At 41.1% G+C, this 19909-nt stretch overlaps 1 protein-coding gene across 2 annotated transcripts in view; it reads right to left on the reverse strand.

The window, feature by feature from the left end:
- Positions 1 to 19909, reverse strand: part of GFRAL (GDNF family receptor alpha like) — a 79667-nt gene that overhangs the window by 5902 nt on the left and 53856 nt on the right. For both annotated transcript variants that reach the window (XM_033935919.1, XM_033935918.1), the window contains exons 5-7: positions 19173 to 19229; positions 18626 to 18956; positions 9105 to 9352 (exon numbers count right to left, since the gene is read on the reverse strand). In XM_033935919.1, the coding sequence (XP_033791810.1) occupies positions 9105 to 9352; positions 18626 to 18956; positions 19173 to 19229 (636 nt within the window). The remainder of the gene's footprint in view (positions 1 to 9104; positions 9353 to 18625; positions 18957 to 19172; positions 19230 to 19909) is intronic.

Here is a 19909-nt window from a genome sequence, read left to right on the forward strand (position 1 = left end):
TTTTTAGCGCCAGCCATGGTGGTAGCAGCTCTGATGCTCAGAATTCTATGAGCGTCAGGGCTGTTACCACTGTGGCTAAAATCCACACTGCAGTTTTGTAAAAGAGTGAGGGGTTAGTTTGTGATGACATATTCCATACTAGACGAAGGTGTTTTCTGTGTTCTGTGTGTTCGAAAGACATGGTTTTCTGTTAGGATTGACGGTGTAGGATTGATCTGTGCTGGTCTGGCTTGTTTAGTTTTACAATGGGTGTATTGATGTACTGCTCACTGCAATATGTAAGATGCTGCCTTTTCCTAGGTACTCATGTGTGACGTGTGGTTTGTTACTAAAAATCATGTTTTTCTTACAGATAGGGGGGCTGCCAAAAAATGATGGGCCCCGGGTGTTACATAAGCTACGTACGCCACTGTATGTAAAGATACCAGAAAGCTGGCGTAACAAAAACTTTAAGTAAATTGTTATTCTTCTAAGTTTTGAGTATTTAATCCTCCCACAATCTCACGGGCACTCGTTTCAAGTTTCAAGTTTATTGAGATTTTGATTTAAACGCAATATCAAATATTTTCAATGCGTATAACAAAAATAAATTTGGGGAAATAAATAAAACCATTTGAACAATAAACATACAAACATATCCATAGATGATTAAAATTACATAAGGAGTACAAGGATAAACTACATTTGTTTAAAAATGCGTTCTCCGCGCCTGCTCATAAATTTGTTGACTGGAAGGATCCAGCAATGTGGCCAGATGCCATTAAGGACAAAGACAGAGAAAGAATTGTGTAATTTGGATTAATGATGGAAGATGATTTAAAGCAAATGGCACAGTCTATGAGTAAAGATCTTGACGGACGTTCTTTTTATGAATATCTCCTCTATGCCAAATCACCCAATGGACGTGAGAAGATTTTACGGGACTGGCTTAGGTGGAGCATTAGCAGAAAAGTATGTGTGTATTTGGCCCATGAAAGAAAGGGGGGGGTGTCGGGGGGGGGGAAGGGGTGCATGGGGGGCCCAATAGGATTGCTCAGTAAGGGGCCCAGAAATTTCTGATGGCGGTCCTGGGGTGGAGTGTGGGTGTTGGTTAGCAGCGGTAGACATTGGACATCTTTCACGCTGCCTGGGGGTGTCAGTTGAGCAGGAGAGATTGGGCATCTCTCCCACTGCCAGTGGTGTGCGTCAGTTGGTGGCAGGAGAGACTGGGCAACACATGCCACTGTACTGGCACTCCCGGACCAGTCACTGTCTGTAGCTTGGAAAAACCCTTGCAGGGTCTCTTAGGGTTCCCTACTTTCCCCCACATTATTTAATGTGTATCTATCTTCTCTGGGGTTTCATCTGAACAAATTGGGCTCAAGACTGTTTAGTTATGTCGATGCTTTATCCCATATTACCCAAATAATTGAGTCTATACTTAAACTGATGGAATCATGGATGCAAGAATTCAAATTCCAATTAAATTATGACAAGACCAATTTTTTTTGTTGCGTCTCCACATAGAATTTTACATGAACCATCAATTACTATAAACTTAACACTATAAGTTCAATCCAATGATTAAAATATTGGGAATTGTTATAGATCAACACTTGAACATGAAAAAGCAAGTAGAAGCTGTGGTGCAAAAGGGTTATTACACACTGTGGAAGCTGCATACCATTAAATCATATTTTGAGTTTCCGGCCTTTAAACTTTTAGTTCAGTCGTTAATTCTAAGTCTTCTCGACTACTGTAACATTATCTATTTGACATGCTAGGCTCAGACTGAATCAGAATACGGGAGTCAAATTAATTTATGGTCTAAAGAAATATGATCATGTGACTCCTTTCTACTGTGAGTTACATTGGCTTCCAGTGGAGATGTACATGTGCCAATTACTCCGGAAGAAGTGTACTGGACTATTGAGAATAGCCCTCTGCTAAAGGCGCCAGGTGAGGATGGCATGCGTGTGGAATTCTATAAACTTTTAAAAGAAGAGATTATTAAACCACTTGCTAGCATGTTTAACATTATGGTTGGTGCAGAGGCTTTGTCTGAAGGTTTGAATATGGCACGAATTATGGTGTTACCTAAGCCAAATAAAGACCCTGAAAAAACGGGATCATATCGTCCCATTTCTTTATTGAATATGGAGGTCAAACTGTTAGCGAAGATTATGGCAAATAGGATGGCTACTGTTCTGCCCTCCCTCATTCATGTTGCTCAGGTGGGATTTGTGAAGGGAAGGAGAATAACTAAAAATGTAAGAAAATTGTTGCTGTCTTTGGAACAGAGGGCGATGTATAATTTACCTTCGGTGCTGATCAGTTTTGATGCTGAAAAGGCGTTTGACAAGGTACGATGGGATTTTCTATATGATACATTAAAAGTATATGGTTTTGATGGGTTTTTTGTATCTGCGGTCCGTGCTTTGTATGCTCTTCCACAAGCTAAATTGGTGTTAAAGAATTTTGAAAGTGATAAGTTCTCTATTTACAGGGGGATGAGACAGGGTTGTCCCTTATCTCCGTTATTATTTGTACTTACTTTAGACCCCCTTATTCGGGGAGGGATTGATATCGGAACTACAACTTTTAAACTTTCGGCTTTTGCAGATGATATTTTAGTACACCTCACGGATCCTTTGCCTTCTTTAATGGCATTATTGGAATTGATTAAAGAATATGGTGAATATGCAGGTTTCCGTTTAAATTTAGATAAATCAGAGGCACTAGTGTCCTCTGTGGTGGTAAAGGCCTTATGGGGGTCGGAGTTTCCGTTGACTTGGGCTCAAGGGCAACTTATGTATTTGAGAATAGTAATGACTATGTCGACTTCCCAATTATATCGCTTTAATGTGGATAGGCTTCAACAAAAAAATGGAACTATTGTTGGATACCTGGCAAACGTTGCCCCTTTCTCTATTGGGTCGCATCTGCTTGGTCAAGCTGTTTATCTTTCCTAAATGGTTGTATATGTTACAAACTTTGCCGTTATGTTTACTGAAGAAAGATTTAAAGATCTTTTATTAAAAAATTACTCGTTTCTGTTGGGTTGCTAAGAAACCTAAACTAAAGTTGACATATTTACTGGGTAATTGGAATAGAAGAGGGTTGGGTTTGCCGGATATGCAGGTCTATAATTATGCATGTTTGCTTCGTCATTTAAGTGATTGGGTAAATGTGACAAGCATTTATACTACACTTCAAATGGAACAGGAGTTTTTAGCTCCTTATGATATTTTTGCGTTACTACATAGTACACGGAATGCATTGCCATCTCTTATTCATTCAAGTGTGGTATTTAATACTTTACAGACGGCATGGCATTGGCTTGTGCAATTATTGGGAGGGAATCCGATGGTCACTGATCTCTTTCCTTTGCAGGGTAATCCGGCTTTTCTCCCGGGTAGAGACTCTAGGGAGTACAGATTATGGGGAGCAAGAGGAATTTCAAGATTGGAACATATATTGGGAGATGAGGAGGAGCTATTGACCCGTGCAGAATTGTTAGCTAAGGTGGGAGAGACTTGGGGAGCGCAGTTTGCATGTATAGAAGTGGAACATTATGTGAGATCCCTTGACAGAGCACAGTTGAGTTTGCATTTGGGGGCTAGATTGAGAGAGTTGTTTGCTCAGGAGGAGGGGATGTCTCTTTCGGTGTCTAGTATTCATGCTATTTTACAAAAATTACAACCAGATAAGGACTATCAGAATATTCGGAATAAATGGGAGAAAGATTTATAGCTAAATTTGAGTCATTGGGATGTTGCCCGAACTTTAAGAGTGACACCTCCGAGGTTTTGGCATTGGCGAAACCAATTACATCAGTTGGCCATTTGGGAAGCTAGAGATGCTGGATTTACCTAGAAAGCGAAAGATGTTGTTTCTACAAACCTGGGATTCATATTTGCCTCAAGCTTCCTCTTCATAGTGGGCATCTCAGTCAGAGGTCAGTCTCCATGCAGAATCCACAGTGATGGCATGGCTCTTGAACGCACAGCCCTAGCTCTCAAAGGATGTTCAGACATGGTTATTGCCATTCTACTCTGGGCTAAGAAGCCTTCTACTATGGCAACCTATGCCAAAGCTGGAAAGGTTTTTCAACAGTGGTGTGAAAGAGACCAGGTGGAACTGCTTCAAGGTCCCATTCCAGTTATCTTTGTTTTTCTGCAGGCCAGTCTTGCAGTGGATTCACTCAAGGTGCAAGTGACAGACCTTTCATGCTTCCAGGCATAAAGTGGTGAAGTTTCACTTACAGTTCACCCAGATGTAACCAGATTCTTAAGAGGGGTGCTCCGGTTAAAGCTTCCGCTAAGGCCTCATTTCCCATTGAGGACTCTTTACACCGTCCTTGAGGGTCTCACTAAAGGCCCATATGAGCCACTCAAAGATGCATCCCTTTTGGATCTCACAGTTACATAGAAACATAGAAGATGAAACATAGAAGATGACGGCAGAAAAGGGCTACAGCCCATCAAGTCTGCCCACTCTGCTTACCCACCCCCTGTCTATGCCCTAATGACCCAATTTCCTTATCTTGACCCTCGTAGGGATCCCACATGGGTATCCCATTTATTCTTAAAGTCTGGCACGCTGTCTGCCTCGATCACCTGCACTGGAAGCTTGTTCCAATGATCAACCACTCTCTCTGTGAAGAAATACTTTCTGGTGTCGCCATGAAATTTTCCGCCCCTGAGTTTGAGCGGGTGCCCTCTTATGGCCGAGGGTCCCTTGAGAAAGAAAATATCATCTTCCACTTCGACACGTCCCGTGAGGTACTTAAATGTTTCGATCATGTCTCCCCTCTCCCTACGTTCCTCAAGAGTGTAGAGCTGCAATTTGTTCAGTCTCTGTACGAGAGACCCTTGAGCCCCGAGATCATCCTGGTGGCCTTCCGTTGAACCGATTCAATTCTGCGCACATCTTTACTGTAATGTGGCCTCCAGAACTGCACACAGTACTCCAGATGAGGTCTCACCATGGCCCTGTACAACGGCATTATGACTTCAGGCTTTCGGCTGATGAAACTTCTATTGATACAACCCAATATCTGCCTTGCCTTAGATGAAGCCTTCTCCACTTGATTGGCAGTTTTCATGTCTGCACTGATGATTACTCCTAAATCTCGTTCTGCTGAAGTCCTAGTTAAAGTTTCTCCGTTCAAGAAGTACGTCCTGCATGGATTTCCGCTTCCGATGTGCATGACCTTACATTTCTTAGCATTGAAGCCTAGCTGCCAGGTTGAGGACCAACTTTCCAATGTAAGCAGGTCCTGTGTCATATAATTCTGTAAACTGCATTCACTTACTATATTACATAGTTTGGCGTCATCGGCGAATAGTGTTATTTTACCTTGAAGCCCTTGAGTCAGATCCCCTATGAATATGTTGAAAAGGAGTGGACCCAGGACCGAGCCCTGCGGCACTCCACTGGTCACCTCCGATGTTTTAGAGAGGGTACCATTAACCACCACCCTCTGAAGTCTGCCACTCAGCCAATCATTGACCCATGCAGTTAGTGTCTCTCCTAACCCCATCGATTCCATCTTGCTTAGCAGCCTGCAGTGTGGGACACTGTCAAAAGCTTTCCTGAAGTCCAGGTACACGACGTCCAAAGACTCTCCCAAATCCAACTTTCTTGTTACCCAGTCAAAGAAGCTGATGAGATTGGATTGGCAGGACCTACCCTTGGTGAATCCATGCTGACTGGGATCCCGAAGATTCCCTTCATTCAAGATCGTGTCCAATTTGCTTTTAATTAGTGTTTCCATGAGTTTGCACACTATTGATGTGAGACTCACCGGTCTATAATTCGCAGCCTCTGCCCTGCAACCCTTTTTATGCAGAGGAACGACATTAGCTAATTTCCAGTCCAGGGGAACTTTCCCCTTACTTAGGGAGAGATTGAATAGCTCAGCCAACGGTTTCGCCAGGACATCGCTCAATTCTCTGAGCATTCTTGGGTGCAAATTGTCTGGTCCCATGGCAGTTGATGGTGTTCCTGGTGGTGATCATCTCAGCAAGATGTATATCGAAATTGAAAGCTCTCTCTTGTAGAGAGTCCTTTCTCAGAATCACTGAGATGTGTGTAGCTCTCCAGGCTATCCCTCCTTCCATCCAAAAGTTTTAGCTGATTTTCACTTCAACCAGGAAGTTTGTCTACCTGCTTTTCAACCTACAGGCTTGAACAAGCAGGATAGGATATTGAAGAAACTGGATGTGCAAAGAGTTTTACTTCACTACTTAGAAAAGAACAATGACTCATCTTTCCAACCATTGTTTGTGCTAACCAGCCAGTCCAGACATGGCAGACCTACGTCCAAGGCCTCTATAACCAGATCTATGCATGGCCATTTCATCAGTGTACACCACCTGTGGTAAGCAGCTGACATTTTTTCTCAAGACACACTTGCTAGGAATGGCACACCTTCATGGGTAAACTCTCAGGCTGTTCATCCCACAGAGATTTGTGGAGCAGCTACTCGGTCAATTCTAGAGTAGACGTGTCGGCTCGGTCAACTCTAGAGTAGATGTGTAGGCTCGAGAGGACACTGCCTTTGGGTCCTCACTCTTGCAGGCAGGCTCTTTTGTCCCACTCTAGACATCAGCCATTGCTTTGGTACATCACCTAATGTATGAACTCCTGAGTTGATATAACAGAATGAGAGATTAGGTTCTTACCTGGATAATCTTCTTTCTGTTAATCTTCTCGGGAGTGGGTATGGTTCACCCTCAGTATATCCTGTATCACCTGCTTTTTGCCTCGGATATTTCTAGATTCCATGCCTGGAGTTTTTCTCCTGTCAGCCAGATGACTAAGCATAAAGAAGTCCTGTATAAGTAAGTGAATTGCTCAACCTCTGGGTCCATTGATGTTAGTGCTTGTTGCACATAGCAGTTTGGTTTACTATTGCAGCTATGTTATGAATTTCTACTGATAATTCTTTTTCCTAAGTTTCAGAGCAGAACAGAATTGTATGATGTCTGCTGGGAAGTTCCCTGTACACCTCCTTCTTTGCATTCTATTCCAGTGGAGACTGATTGCTATGGAACATAATTGATGGGGGCGCTCCACTCCACTGGCAATGTGAGAGGTGCTTAAAGTTGTGAATAGCACACTTCTGCAAATATGGTTCATGGAAATGGATTAATCACCTAACATATGGACTCCTGAGAAGATTAACAGAAAGATTATCTAGGTAAGAACCTAATCTTTCATTAGAGGAAGGTGAATGGCTAGTGAACTTGCAATCAATAATAATAATGATAATAATAATTTTATTCTTATATACCACCAGACCAAGATGGCTCTAGGCAGTTTACAACAAATGGACTGAAACATACAGCGATAACTACAAAACAAATGGAAATACATCAAATTATAAATATAAAAAACTCTAAGAGATTAAAACACGATGCTTTAAGATACAAACTTATCAAATAGTTGTGTCTTTAACAATTTTCTAAAATCAAAGTAAGAAGAAATCTCTAGCATAATTTTTCCAAACCAAACATTCAGTTTAGTGGCCTGAAAAGAGAGAGTTCTCTCAAGGAACTTCTTATAACGACAGGACTTAGTAGAAGGATATGTAAACAGATGGGCTCTGCGGGTAGTCTTATTTGAGTGGCTCAAAGAAAAATGAGGCACAAGATAGCCTGGAGACATTCCGAAGATTGATTTATAACAAATACATGAAAATTTAAACAAAACTCTAGTTTCAATTCTTTACTATTTGTTCCCTCTATTAAAGAATTTTATTATACTAGGAAATCCAATTTCTCCGTTGTCACCCCAACTTTATGGAATGCCTTACCTCCCCAACTTCGCCATGAAAATCTCCTAGATAAATTCAAGATTAAATTAAAAACGTTTTTATTTCAAGATGCATTCCACAGCTCCTAAACTTCTTATTGCCAAGTCTGCCAACCACTTTTAAGAAGCGACCCAATCCCTAATGTTTTATCCCTCTCGCTCTCTCTTCTTTTTAACCCTAGTTTTTTTGGGTTTTTTTCTCTTTAACAATGTAACTTTACCCCACCTTTCTTCTTCAATCCCCACTCTCATGTATATCTTTGTAAAATGTCTTCAATGTTCACTTTTCCCCCTTTTATAAGCATTATTTTAATTCTTCATTTTATCATAGCGTTGTAAACCAGCTAGATATTTCTTGATGGTCGATATATTAAAAATAATAAAACTTGAAACTTGAAACCAATGAAGTTTCTGATAAAAATGAGTAATATGCTCCCATTTTTTTAAACCAAAAATGAGTCGAACTGCAGTATTTTGAACCACTCTCAATTTTTTGAGAATTTTCTTTTTTTTTTTTTTAATTCTTTATTCATTTTAAAGCACATTCAATAAGTGAAAACAGAAAAAAAATTTTTTTGAGAATTTTCTTATAGGCACTTAAATAAATAATATTACAGTAGTCGAGGATGCTTAAGACAGAAGACTGCACTAACAAGCGAAAAGAGACTTCCTCGAAATATTTCTTAATGGTGCGAAGCTTCCAAAGCACCGAGAAAAATTTCTTAAGTAATAAATCAGTATGTTGTTCCAGTGTAAGATATCTATCTAAAATCACTCCCAATATTTTTATAGACTGTTCTATATTAAAGTCCAATCCGTTCACATGTATCATTGTTTCTTTGATCTTATCGTTAGAGTTGCAAGAAAAAATTTTGTTTTTTCCGCATTTAATTTCAATTTAAGGGCAATTATCCAGAGTTCAATCTGACTCAGAATGGTCGCTAAAGAATTTTTAAGCTCAGATGATAAGCAGATTAACAGGAGCCTATGGTAATGTCATCCACGTAAATGTATAACTTAAGATTTAAACTTTGCAAAAGATTTCCCAAAGAAACAAGATGCATGTTAAACAAAGTGGGGGACAGAGGCGAACCCTGCGGAACCCCACAGAAATTTTCCCAACAGGACAAAGTGTCATCCTGGAATACCTGGTACAATCTTTTACCCAGGAATCCACGAAACCAGTTCAAAATAATGGTAAACTACAGTAATCTGGCAGCTGGCATAACACCAAAAAGACCTGAATAGTAGATCAATCTGTCTTTAGGTTCCATATATACTGTTGATTCTATAAAGTAACTTACTGAAGCATGATGTGCTGTGAAGCATATGGTGAAACAGCTTGCACATGTATTGATCACTGACTGGTACTGTACTACATGTGCACTGTACTTGAAGAATGGTTCCCAAAATACCAATATATGCTGCCCGGCATGCGTCATTTCCCAAACACGTAAGATCCTCTTTTATAAGATTATACAAGCAACTCTCATCATTCTGGCAGTTAATCTCATGTCCCCAACATTTCAGTTGAAACGTTTCATACTTTTCTCTGCAAAATAAAAATTTTAATTTTTTTTTACATGTATATTTGGCATAGATTTTACAAGATACTAACTATACAGTTAAGGGAGCATAATAAAAAAAAACGTCTAAGTCCCCTTTTGGCCTAAGGCCTTAAACATTGAAAGTAGAATCAGGGAAAATGTCCATAATCAAAAAAACGTCCAAAAGGAGGGTTTTTTTAAATAATGGCCTGCCTCTACGTTCAGTTGTTTAAACGCCCAGACCACCACTACGTCTAAACTTATACCCTATAATCAACCTAAAAAAAGCCTAAGACCTAAACGTCCAAAACAAGAGCTTTTAGGCAAAGGAGGAGCCAGTCCTTCACCTAAAAGCTGGATTCTGTAACCAGTGTCTGTCAAAAACAACACCGGTTACAGAATCCACCCCAACCCCCCAACCCCCACGACATCAGGGCAAGAGGGAGCCCAAGCCCTCCTGTCCTGCGGCCCCCCTGATTACAATCGGCCCAGGAGGGAGCCCAAGCCCTCCTGGCCTCTCACCCCCACCCCCTACAAGATCGGGCAGGAGGGAGCCCAACCCCTTCTGCCCAGGTGGACCCCTACCCCCCACCCCCCACTACAATACGGGCAGGAGGGATCACAAACCTCCTGCCCTTGACACAAACCCCCCCAACGACTAGCCAGGAACCCCCAATCCCCCCCGCCGACCTCACGACCCCTCGCCAACCTCATGACTCCCCCACCCCCACCCCCACCCCCCTTCCCTGTACCTCAAAACATTGGCTGGACGGACGGGCACCAAGCCCGCCTGTCTGGCAGGCCAGCCAGCTCTGGAATGGGGCTGGATTGGCTCAAGCGGCTGAAACCCTGCCCACAGGTGGGGCCTGAGGCACCTGGGCCACCAGAATAGGCCCGGGAGCCTTAGGCTCCTCCTGTGGGCGTGGCCTTAAGCACATGGGCCGGGTTGGAGGGAAAATACATAGTAAATACTTTCTTATGTATATTAAAAGCAGGAAGCCGGGAAAAGAATCAGTTGGACCACTAGATGACTGAGGGATAAAATAGCGTTCAGGGAAGACAAGACCATAGAAGAGAGATTAAATGAATGCCTCGCTTTGGTCTTCATCGAAGAAGATGTGGGGGAGATATTGGTGACAGAAATGGTATTCATTGCTGGTGAGTTAGAGAAACTGAAACAAATCTCTGTAACACCAGAAGATATAATGGAGCAACTTGACAAATTGAACAGTAGTAAATCGCCTAGACCGATGGTATACATCCCAGAGTATTGATAGAAATACAAAAATTAACTTGCAGACCTGTTACTAATTTGAAATTTGTCTTTAAAATCTAATCTGTAACTGGAACATTGGAGGGTGGTCAATGTAACACCAATTTTTAAAAAGGTTTCCAGCAGTGATCCAGGAAATTATAGACCTGTGAATCTGATGTCAATGCCAGGAAAATGGTAGAGACTATTATAAAGAACAAAATTACAGATCATATACATAAGCATGGATTAATGAGACTTGGAGGGGCATTTTCGATAAGATGTCTAAGACCGACTTTGGATATTTCCCGCAAGATGTCCAAAGTCAGAAGCTGAGAAACAGCAACACTGTAAGATACCCACTTTTTTTTATTATTTTAATCACCTACTTAGACATATTGGCCACCAAGACGTCCAACCTTAGTACATCCAACTTTGTTCACCATTTTTTACCACAAAACCTTCCACATTCAAAACGTCCAAATCCAGACTATTTGGCTGTGGGAGGGACCAGCATTGTAATGACCTGGAAACATAGACATGTCAATACTTATTTATTCATTTATTTTTATAGCCTGTCCTCCCCAGGAGCCCAGAATGGGTTACAAGGATACATACACAAAGTTTTCAGGAACAGAGATATGTACATTATAGAGTCAATAACGTGCTACAGGATCAAAACACAAAGCTATAGAATCAATAGCTTACAACTTATACAATAGAGCAGTGGGGCACCTTAGAGAGCACTGCTGTGAACTTCACATAAAGAGTGACATGTTTATCTCACCACAATCCCATTATAATGTATGTTGAACCCTCCAAAACTCCCCTAAAACCTACTATACTCACCTGCCCACCAACCCAATAGCCTCTATGGCAGTATAGTGGAATTTTTGTGGGCTCACACTTTCCACCATAAATATAATGGTTAGCGTGGCTTATGGGCCTGGGTTCTCCTCCCTATGGCTCACTAGCTCAGTCACTAGGCTTCTTAAGACACCTATGTGCTGCTCTACTAGGCTTTTCCATACCAGGTGCTGATGTTGTAGAGACAGCTATGTATTGTTTCATTCAGATTTTGGGGGGTGGGAATGAGTCAATGATCACTGGATGAGTGTGTGGAGGTCATAACCAAATCCCTCTAGTGTTCATCTGGTCAGTTTGGGTACCTTTTTGGCAATTAGACACCATTAAAACAGATCTAGAACATCTAAATTCCGTTCAAGGCATCTAGGAAAAGGTTTGATTATTACGGAAAGATATCCAAGTCTAAACCCGCCCAAAGCCTGCCTATAATACGCCTCCAACATGCCCTAATCTAATCTTAGATTTATATACCGAGTCATCCCTAAAAAAAATAGGGCTCGACTCAGTTTACAACAATTTATCTAAAAGGGATAACATTACAGTCCTTTAGTTTTGAATGTACAGTGGCTAGGATGCCTCAAAAGTCTTCCAGAAATATGGTTCTGAAAATCAGAACTTGGCTGTTTTGGTGAGAAAAATGTTCAAGTGCCTATTTATGCCTTTTTAAAAAAATGTCTTAGTTTCAAAAATGACCATATAAGCCAACATGAATTTAGTCAAGGGAAATCTTGCATCACCAAACTACAACATTTCTTTGAATGGGTAAATAACCATGTGGATAAAAGTGAGCCAGTCAATATTATGTATTTGAATTTTCAAAAGGCATTTGACAAAGTACCTCATGAATAACTTTTGAGGAAATTAGAAAGTCATGGGATAGGAGGTACTGTCCTATTATGGATTAAGAACTGATTAAAAGATAGAAAACAGAGAGAAGGGTTAAATGGTCAATATTCTCAATGGAGAAGGGTGAATAGTGGCATTCTCAGGGGGTCTGTGCTGGACCACTGCTCTTTAATATAATTATCAATGACCAAGGGATGGGAATAACAAGTGAGATTAAAGTTGCTGATAACACAAAGTTCTTTAAGGTTGTTAAATAGAAGGGAGGGTGGGGGACAGACATGCTGGATTCAGGAGGGAAAAGAAGGAAGAGCATGAATAGAAGGAAGAGAGAGGGATAGACACTGTTTGCAAAAGGGGAGAGAAGGAAGAGCCTGAATAGAATAATAATAATAATAATAACAGCTTATATACCGCAATACCGTGAAGTTCTATGCGGTTTACAAAAAATTAAGCAAAGGTACAAATTGACTGACTTCAAGAGGGGAAGAGGAAAGAGAAGTAATTAGACAGGAAATTCATTGTTGAGGAGAAAAGTGATCAAAAGGACAGTAGGTCGCTATTGAGAAGAAAGAGATGTGGATCAGTTGTCAAGATGTTTTAGGAACAGGTGTGTTTTTAGACATTTCCTAAATTCCTCATAAGTAGAGGGCGAAAGTAATTGTTCTAGGTCTTTACCCCATGATGCTGCTTGGTGTGAGAGAAGGAATTCATGGTGTTTTTTCAGTTTGCAACCTCTCACTTGGGGGGAAACGAAGTTGGAATGTGAACTTCTCTTGTGTCTGTTGGTTGAGAAGGAGAAAAGGTCAGTAATGTATTTGGGGGCAAGTCCGTGTAATGTTTTAAAGCAGAAACAGGCAAATTTGAACTTTACACGTGCCTTCATCGGCAGCCAATGTAGCTGCCGGTAGTAGGGTGTCACGTGGTCAAATTTTTTTAGTCCAAAGATTAGTCTGACTGCCGCATTCTGCAACAGTTGTAGGCATCGCATATTTTTTTGGGAAATTGCCAAATAGGCGATGTTACAGTAGTCAAGCAGGTTTAGTATGAGGGATTGGACTAGGATTCTAAAAACCGATGTAACAAAATAAGCTTTAAGGGATCTGAGTTTCCAGAGAGTGAAAAATCCCTTTCTGATTAAGGAATCTACTTGGTCTTTCATGGTTAGGCATTGATCCAGAGTTACACCTAGTATCTTTATTGAGGGCTAGATAGGGTAACTAAGGTTATTGATACAGAGGGGTGATTTAATGTCAAGTGGATGTGGTGAAGCAATGAAAAAAGTCATTTTATCTGAATTAAGTTTGAGCCTAAAGTTTGTCATCCATTGTTCCATCATGTTTATAGCTTCTGAAGCTTTGGGAATAGTTTCGGAGACAGAATTGGTGAATGGGATGATAATCGTAAAATCATCTGCATAACTAAATAGTTTTATCCCCAGCTGGGGTAGCTTCGTGCCCAGTGAGGACATGTAGACGTTGAAGAGCAATGGGGATAGTGGAGAGCCTTGGGGCACACCGGATGGATTGCTCCAGGTGTCGGAAAGCTCATAATTAAAACGAACCTGATAGGTGCGGGATATAAGGAAGCCACGGAACCAGTTCAGCACCTTATCCCAGATACCAATGGCATCTAGGCATTTCAGCAGTTTCATGTGGTCCACTAGATCAAAGGCAGAACTCATATCGAATTGCATTATCAGGGCATTAAGGCCTTTACTAAACAGTAGGTGCAAATTGTCTAAGATAGCCGCAATTACTGTCTCCGTACTGAATAATGGCCTAAAACCAGATTGAGTTTCATGGAGGAGAGAGAATTGATCAAGATAACCCATCAGTTGGGTGTGAACCAATCCCTCCATAATTTTTATAATAAACGGAATGGAAGCTACCGGTCTATAGTTGGAAATTAGGGCTGAGGATACTTTACGATTTTTTAGAATTGGGGTTATAATAATGTGACCATTATTAGAGAGGAACTTCCCATTGTTTAGGTTGTAAGCCAAGTATTGCATCAGTGATAATTTAAATTCTAAAGGTGCTGCTTTCATAATTTCTGGGGGGCATGAGTCCAGAACGCAATAGGATCTAGAGTATTTGTTATATAATCTGATATAATCATTCCACTCTAAATCCTGAAAGGAGCTCCGGATCATGTCTGCCGGTATATCATTTCCTTGGGTGTTCGCTATTTGATGATCACAAGAGTCGTTTGTTGAACAATGGATTCTAAGGTTCTTAATTTTAGAATTGAAGTACAGAGCTAAGTCATTTGCAGAGGGTAGTTTAATGTTGTGTGTGGGTGAGGTGTAGCGAGTGGTGTCAAATAAATTTGTGATCAGGTTGAATAGCTCTTTTGTATTGATTCCTTGTGAACCATTACAAGATGAGTTGATTTTAGTGGAGTAGAATGCTTTACGTTTGTCTTTTAACATTTGTTTGTAGATTTTTATGTTAGCTCTCCAGTTGTTACGGTTGGCTAGTTCTCCTGTTTTTTCCAAGTTCTTTCCAGTCGTCTAGCTAGTTGTTTCATTTTTAGAAGTTCGATGTCAAACCATTTGTTATATTTATTTGAATTGCTTTTGCTATTATGTATAGGGGTGATTTTATTTAAAATGGATGTGCTGGTTGTCGTCCAGTGATCCCAAAAATCGATTCCTTAATCTATCCCTGTTTGCAATTCGTATTGTGACCAGAATTCTTTTGGATTAATATAGCCTCTTGTATGATGTTCTCTTTTTATAATTGGGCGTGTTTTAGATTTATGATAAGACCAGAATAGCTGGAAATAATAAGTAAAATGGTCAGACCAGATATCATGAATCCAGGTGCCTTTAAGTAGCGAAATGGCAGGGTCTGGGATATCCTTTGTGGACATGGTACCACATCCAATTGATGGCCTTTTTCATGTGTTTGTGTGGGTAGAGGAAGATTGTAATTGAGTAGGGATAGAAAGTTTTTGAACTCTATCGCATTTGTGTTGTCCACTTCATCTAGGTGTAGGTTTATGTCGCCTGCGATGATATTATAAGAAGGACCGATTGAATTGTTTAGGACAAATGCAAAGAAGTCTTCTTTGGCTTTTGGCCAGCTTTTTGGTGGGACATAGAATAATATGCAGGATAGGGATTCTTCTAGTTGACAGTTGCTAATTTTACAGGCTAAAATTTCTAAATGGTCTGTCATTTTGGAATCCAGAAGTTAAAAGTCAAATCCTTCTTTAAGAATAATTGCTAATCCTCCTCCTTTTTTTCCCACGCGGTTTAGCGGAAGGATTTTGAAATTGCTTGGTAGGAGATCAATTATTATTGGATCATCTTCAGATAGTAGCCATGTTTCATTTAGTAAAAGGCAGGCTATTTGCTTGTTGATGATCCAATCATTAATTAGGAAAGCTTTATTCCTGACAGATCTAGTATTAAGGTATGCACAGGAGACAGATGTGGGTATGATAGTTTTGGTAGCAGTAGTGGTTTTGACGGGTTTTACTTGCCTTATTCTTTTTTTTAAGTGTTCGTGAAGGGAATGTGTTCAGACAACTGGATGAAAGGGAGGGAAGACAGACATGCTGGATACAGGGAGAGAAAGAATAGCCTGATAGAAGGGAGAGAAGGGAACAGACATGTTGGATAGAAGAGGAGATGGACAGACACTGGATGGAAGGGGAGAGGGACAGACATGACAGATGGAAGAGGAGAGAGGCAGGCCCACTGGACTGAAGAGAAGGGGGAGAGATATGCTTGATTCTTGAAGGGAGAGAAGGAAGAACCTGAATAGAAGGGAGAGATGGGGATAGAAATACTGGATGGAAAGGGAGAGGGACAGACATGCTGGATGAGAGAAATAGGACAGACATAAGAGAGAAGGAAGAGCCAGAAAAAAAGGAAGAGTGGAACAGACATCGGAAACATAGAAACATGATGGCAGATAAAGGCCAAATGGCCTATCTAGTCTGCCCATCCTCAGTAACCATTATCTCTTTCTCTGAGAGATCCCACTTGCCTGTCCCAGGCCCTCTTGAATTCAGACACAGTCTCTGTTTCCACCACATCTTTCAGGAGACTGTTCCACGCATCTACCTTTTTGTAAAAAAGTATTTCCTCAGATTACTCCGGAGACTGTCACCTCTTAACTTAATACTATGCCCTATCATTGCAGAGTTTCCTTTCAAATGAAAGAGACTTGACTCATGCACATTTATATTATGTAGGTATTTAAACATCTCTCAAGAATCCAAGTCGCAATAACAAAATAAAATTACAATCAGCAAAAAATTGTTATTAGCCTAGTGGTGGAGATACCCCATGAAAGTGCATTTATAATAGGTGGAGAAAAAGCCTCAACTTATCAACAATATACGGACTGCAACCCAATGAGTTCTTAAGCCAGTTCTGCTCTGTATCATTGGCAAAAAACTCCACACATTTCAAAATGTAACTTTTCATAATGGGGCCAAAGCCACCACCTTACCTCATCTATCACTGCCTGCCCCCTACCCTGTGCAAGATTAGCAGGAGGGATGCCCACTCCCTCCTGCCACCGGCGTCCCTCACAAAGAAGGGGCCTTAGATGCCTGAGCAAATCAGAGCCTTTGGTCCCTCTCTGTTGCATCCCAGGATGCACTGGGAAAGGGAAGGCCTGCCATTTTGAAGTGGCGAGCTTGTCCACCGGAGAGAGTAGGCATTCCTCCTGTCAGCCTTCATGTTAAAGATACGAAGGGGGACAGTTGGGGGTTATTAGGGAGGTTATCAGGGTGGCAGGGGACCCCCAGCGACAGGAGGGAGTGGGCATCCCCCTTGCCGTCCTTCAATTTAAAGGTGTTGGGGGCTGTCAGGGGGAAATTGGAGGGGTGGTGAGGGATGCTGGTGGCATGAGGGAGTGGACATCTCTCCTGCCAAATAGGGGAATTGAATGGCCATGGAGGGGATCAGTGGGAGGGAGGGAGTAATTGGGCGTCTTTTTTTCTAATTTGCGGGGAAGGGTCTGAGCTGTTAATGTTTTCCGCAAGATGTTCAAAGACAGAGGCAGAGAAATGGCCATTTTAGAAGCTAGCAACACTGAAAGAAGTCCATTTGTTTTTAATTGCCTACTTAGATATCTTGACCACCAGGATATCCAACCCCATAGGACGTTCAACTTTATTTGCCATTTTCAACCACAAAACCTTCCAAGTTCAAAACGTCCAAATCCAGACCATTTGAATGTGAGAGGGACCAGCATTGTAATGGACTGGATGCATAGACATGTTAATAGAGCAATTGGGGCACCTTAGAGGGCACTGCTGTGAATGTCACATAAAAGGTGCCAGAAGTACATCTCACCATAACGCTCTTCTAATGTATGGTGAGCCCTCCAAAACTCCCCCAAACCTACTATATTCACCTCAATTTTGGTGGGTTTTGGTGGGCCTGGAACCAGGCTTTCAGGATATCCCTAATAAATATGCATATGAAAGATTTGAATGCCCACTACATGCCCAAACTAGCCCATTATGAATCTATAAGAAAATCAACTTATTTTTTTTATCTCACCTTTTCTATGGAATAACTTGCCACCTCTGATTAGGGTGGAGCGATCTTTTCCCAAAGTTAAGATTCTTTTAAAAAATGGATTTCTTTAAAATAGCTTTTAACTGTTCCCTTCAGGAAGACTGATCTGGATAAGATAACACAACCGTTTTTAATGCATAACTAACTACTTGTATTTATGTATGATTGGTCACCTGTATGAAAGTAGACTTTACTATAATTTTATAGCGATCCTTTCCTCTGCTCTTTGTTTTGGAATTGTAAGCCGCCTAGGCCTTTTGCATTGGCGGAATATCAAATGAAAAATAAACATAAACACCCATTGTATGCAGATCTCTCTCATGCATATTCATTAGGGGTATTCTGAAACCTGGTCTGCTTGCAATCCTCTTGGACTGAACTTGGACATGCCTGTTCTAGCTAGACATATATTTCAGTGAAAAAGTGCTTCTTGTGCCTTTTTTATACTTTGGATATTTTTGAATGTTTCTAATATATTCCTCTTTCCAGTCCTTCTTGTAGCATTATTAGGTCTTGATTCATGGAACTTATTGTAGCCTTTTCCCAAAAGAAAGTAGCACAATAATAGCTACTAGGCTGCAGAAATCTTTTGTTGATCCATGCATCAAGTACAGAAAAAATTATTGGAGGAAATCTGCTGTGGATTTTTTTAAAATGTAATCTTACCTGAAGACTAAGCTCAGCTTTGGCATGTCTGTACCATAAATGGCATCAGAAAATGACTGCAAGACTTAAATAAGGATTGCCACTGCTTTTTTGTTTACTAACCTGCAAAACGTGTCCATCAGGCAGCTGTGAATTACATTAAGACAAGAAGGGGAAGGATCCATGTTAACAGCACATGGTTTGCTATGAAGATTTTCCTTGGCTTGCTGGCAGATGCTATCAGATTGGTCACAGTCACATAAAGCCAATAGTTGAGCAACATTAAATGGCATGTTTTCATAGAACAATCTTATTGCAACTTGGCATTGTTGCATGTCACATTGATCTCCAGTGCTGGTGCAAGCTTTAATGCGATAAGCTAATTGTCTGTTACACACCGAATCCGAGAGACAAAGCATGGTAACATCTAAACAGGACTGAGGACCTTGGTAATCTAAGAAGAGAGAGAAATCATTTGAAAATCATGTTATTTATTCACAGTCTGGTACTGGTGACTCCTAGCAGTAGCCTTGTGATAAAGAGTCTTTTTGCCCATATAAAGGCCATGTGGAAATCACAAACAGGGCTTCTGAAATAACCCCCAGATTGTAATGCAGTGTCAGAACAGTGACAGTCGTTATAAAAAATTAGAAAACAAACACACATGTACCTTGTTTAGAAAGAGTACTTTGGTCCCATTCTAATTTAAGATCTATGTTCGTGTCATCTGAAAGAAAATGAGAATTTCATGTAAGAATATTAACAAAATATGCAATAAAATTAAAGTACGCAGTAAGGAGCTCATAATTAAAAAAAAAAAAACACAACAAGAAAATGTTCAAAAAGTGGCCTAAATCGGTACTTGGACGATCAAAAAGACAGATTGTCCAAGTACCGATAATCAAAGCTGGTTTTAAATGTATCTGAAACCAGCTTAGGCCTTTACCCTGCCTCTAAACGCCTACAGCGAAAAGAGGCATTTTTAGAGGAGGGGAAAGGGCGGGAGGTGGGTCAAACTAGACTTAGTCGTACAGCAAGTATAACCAAAAACTTTAACAGGTTGCCCAGTCGGAACGTATACATTTTGACTTAGACCAAGTCAAAACAGGTAAAAGTTCTGAATCGGGGCTGATCAGCTCAGCAGCCCCGGCAACCTGCCCATCCCCCCACTGCAACAATCGCGGCAGGAGAGATGCCTCATCTCCAATGCCGCAATTGCAATCCCCCCCCTGAACTGCCACGAACCATGGCAGAAGAGATGTCCAATCTCTTCTGCTGCGGTTCACTGCAGTTCAGAGGTGGGGGAGGAGGGATCGCGATTGCGGCAGGAGAGATTAGGCATCTCTCCTGCCGTGATTGATGTGAGCGGGGGGAATTCTGTAACCGGTGTTGTTTTTGACAGACGCC

The sequence above is a fragment of the Geotrypetes seraphini genome, chromosome 3 (assembly GCF_902459505.1).
Source record: "Geotrypetes seraphini chromosome 3, aGeoSer1.1, whole genome shotgun sequence".
Lineage (NCBI taxonomy): Eukaryota > Metazoa > Chordata > Amphibia > Gymnophiona > Dermophiidae > Geotrypetes > Geotrypetes seraphini.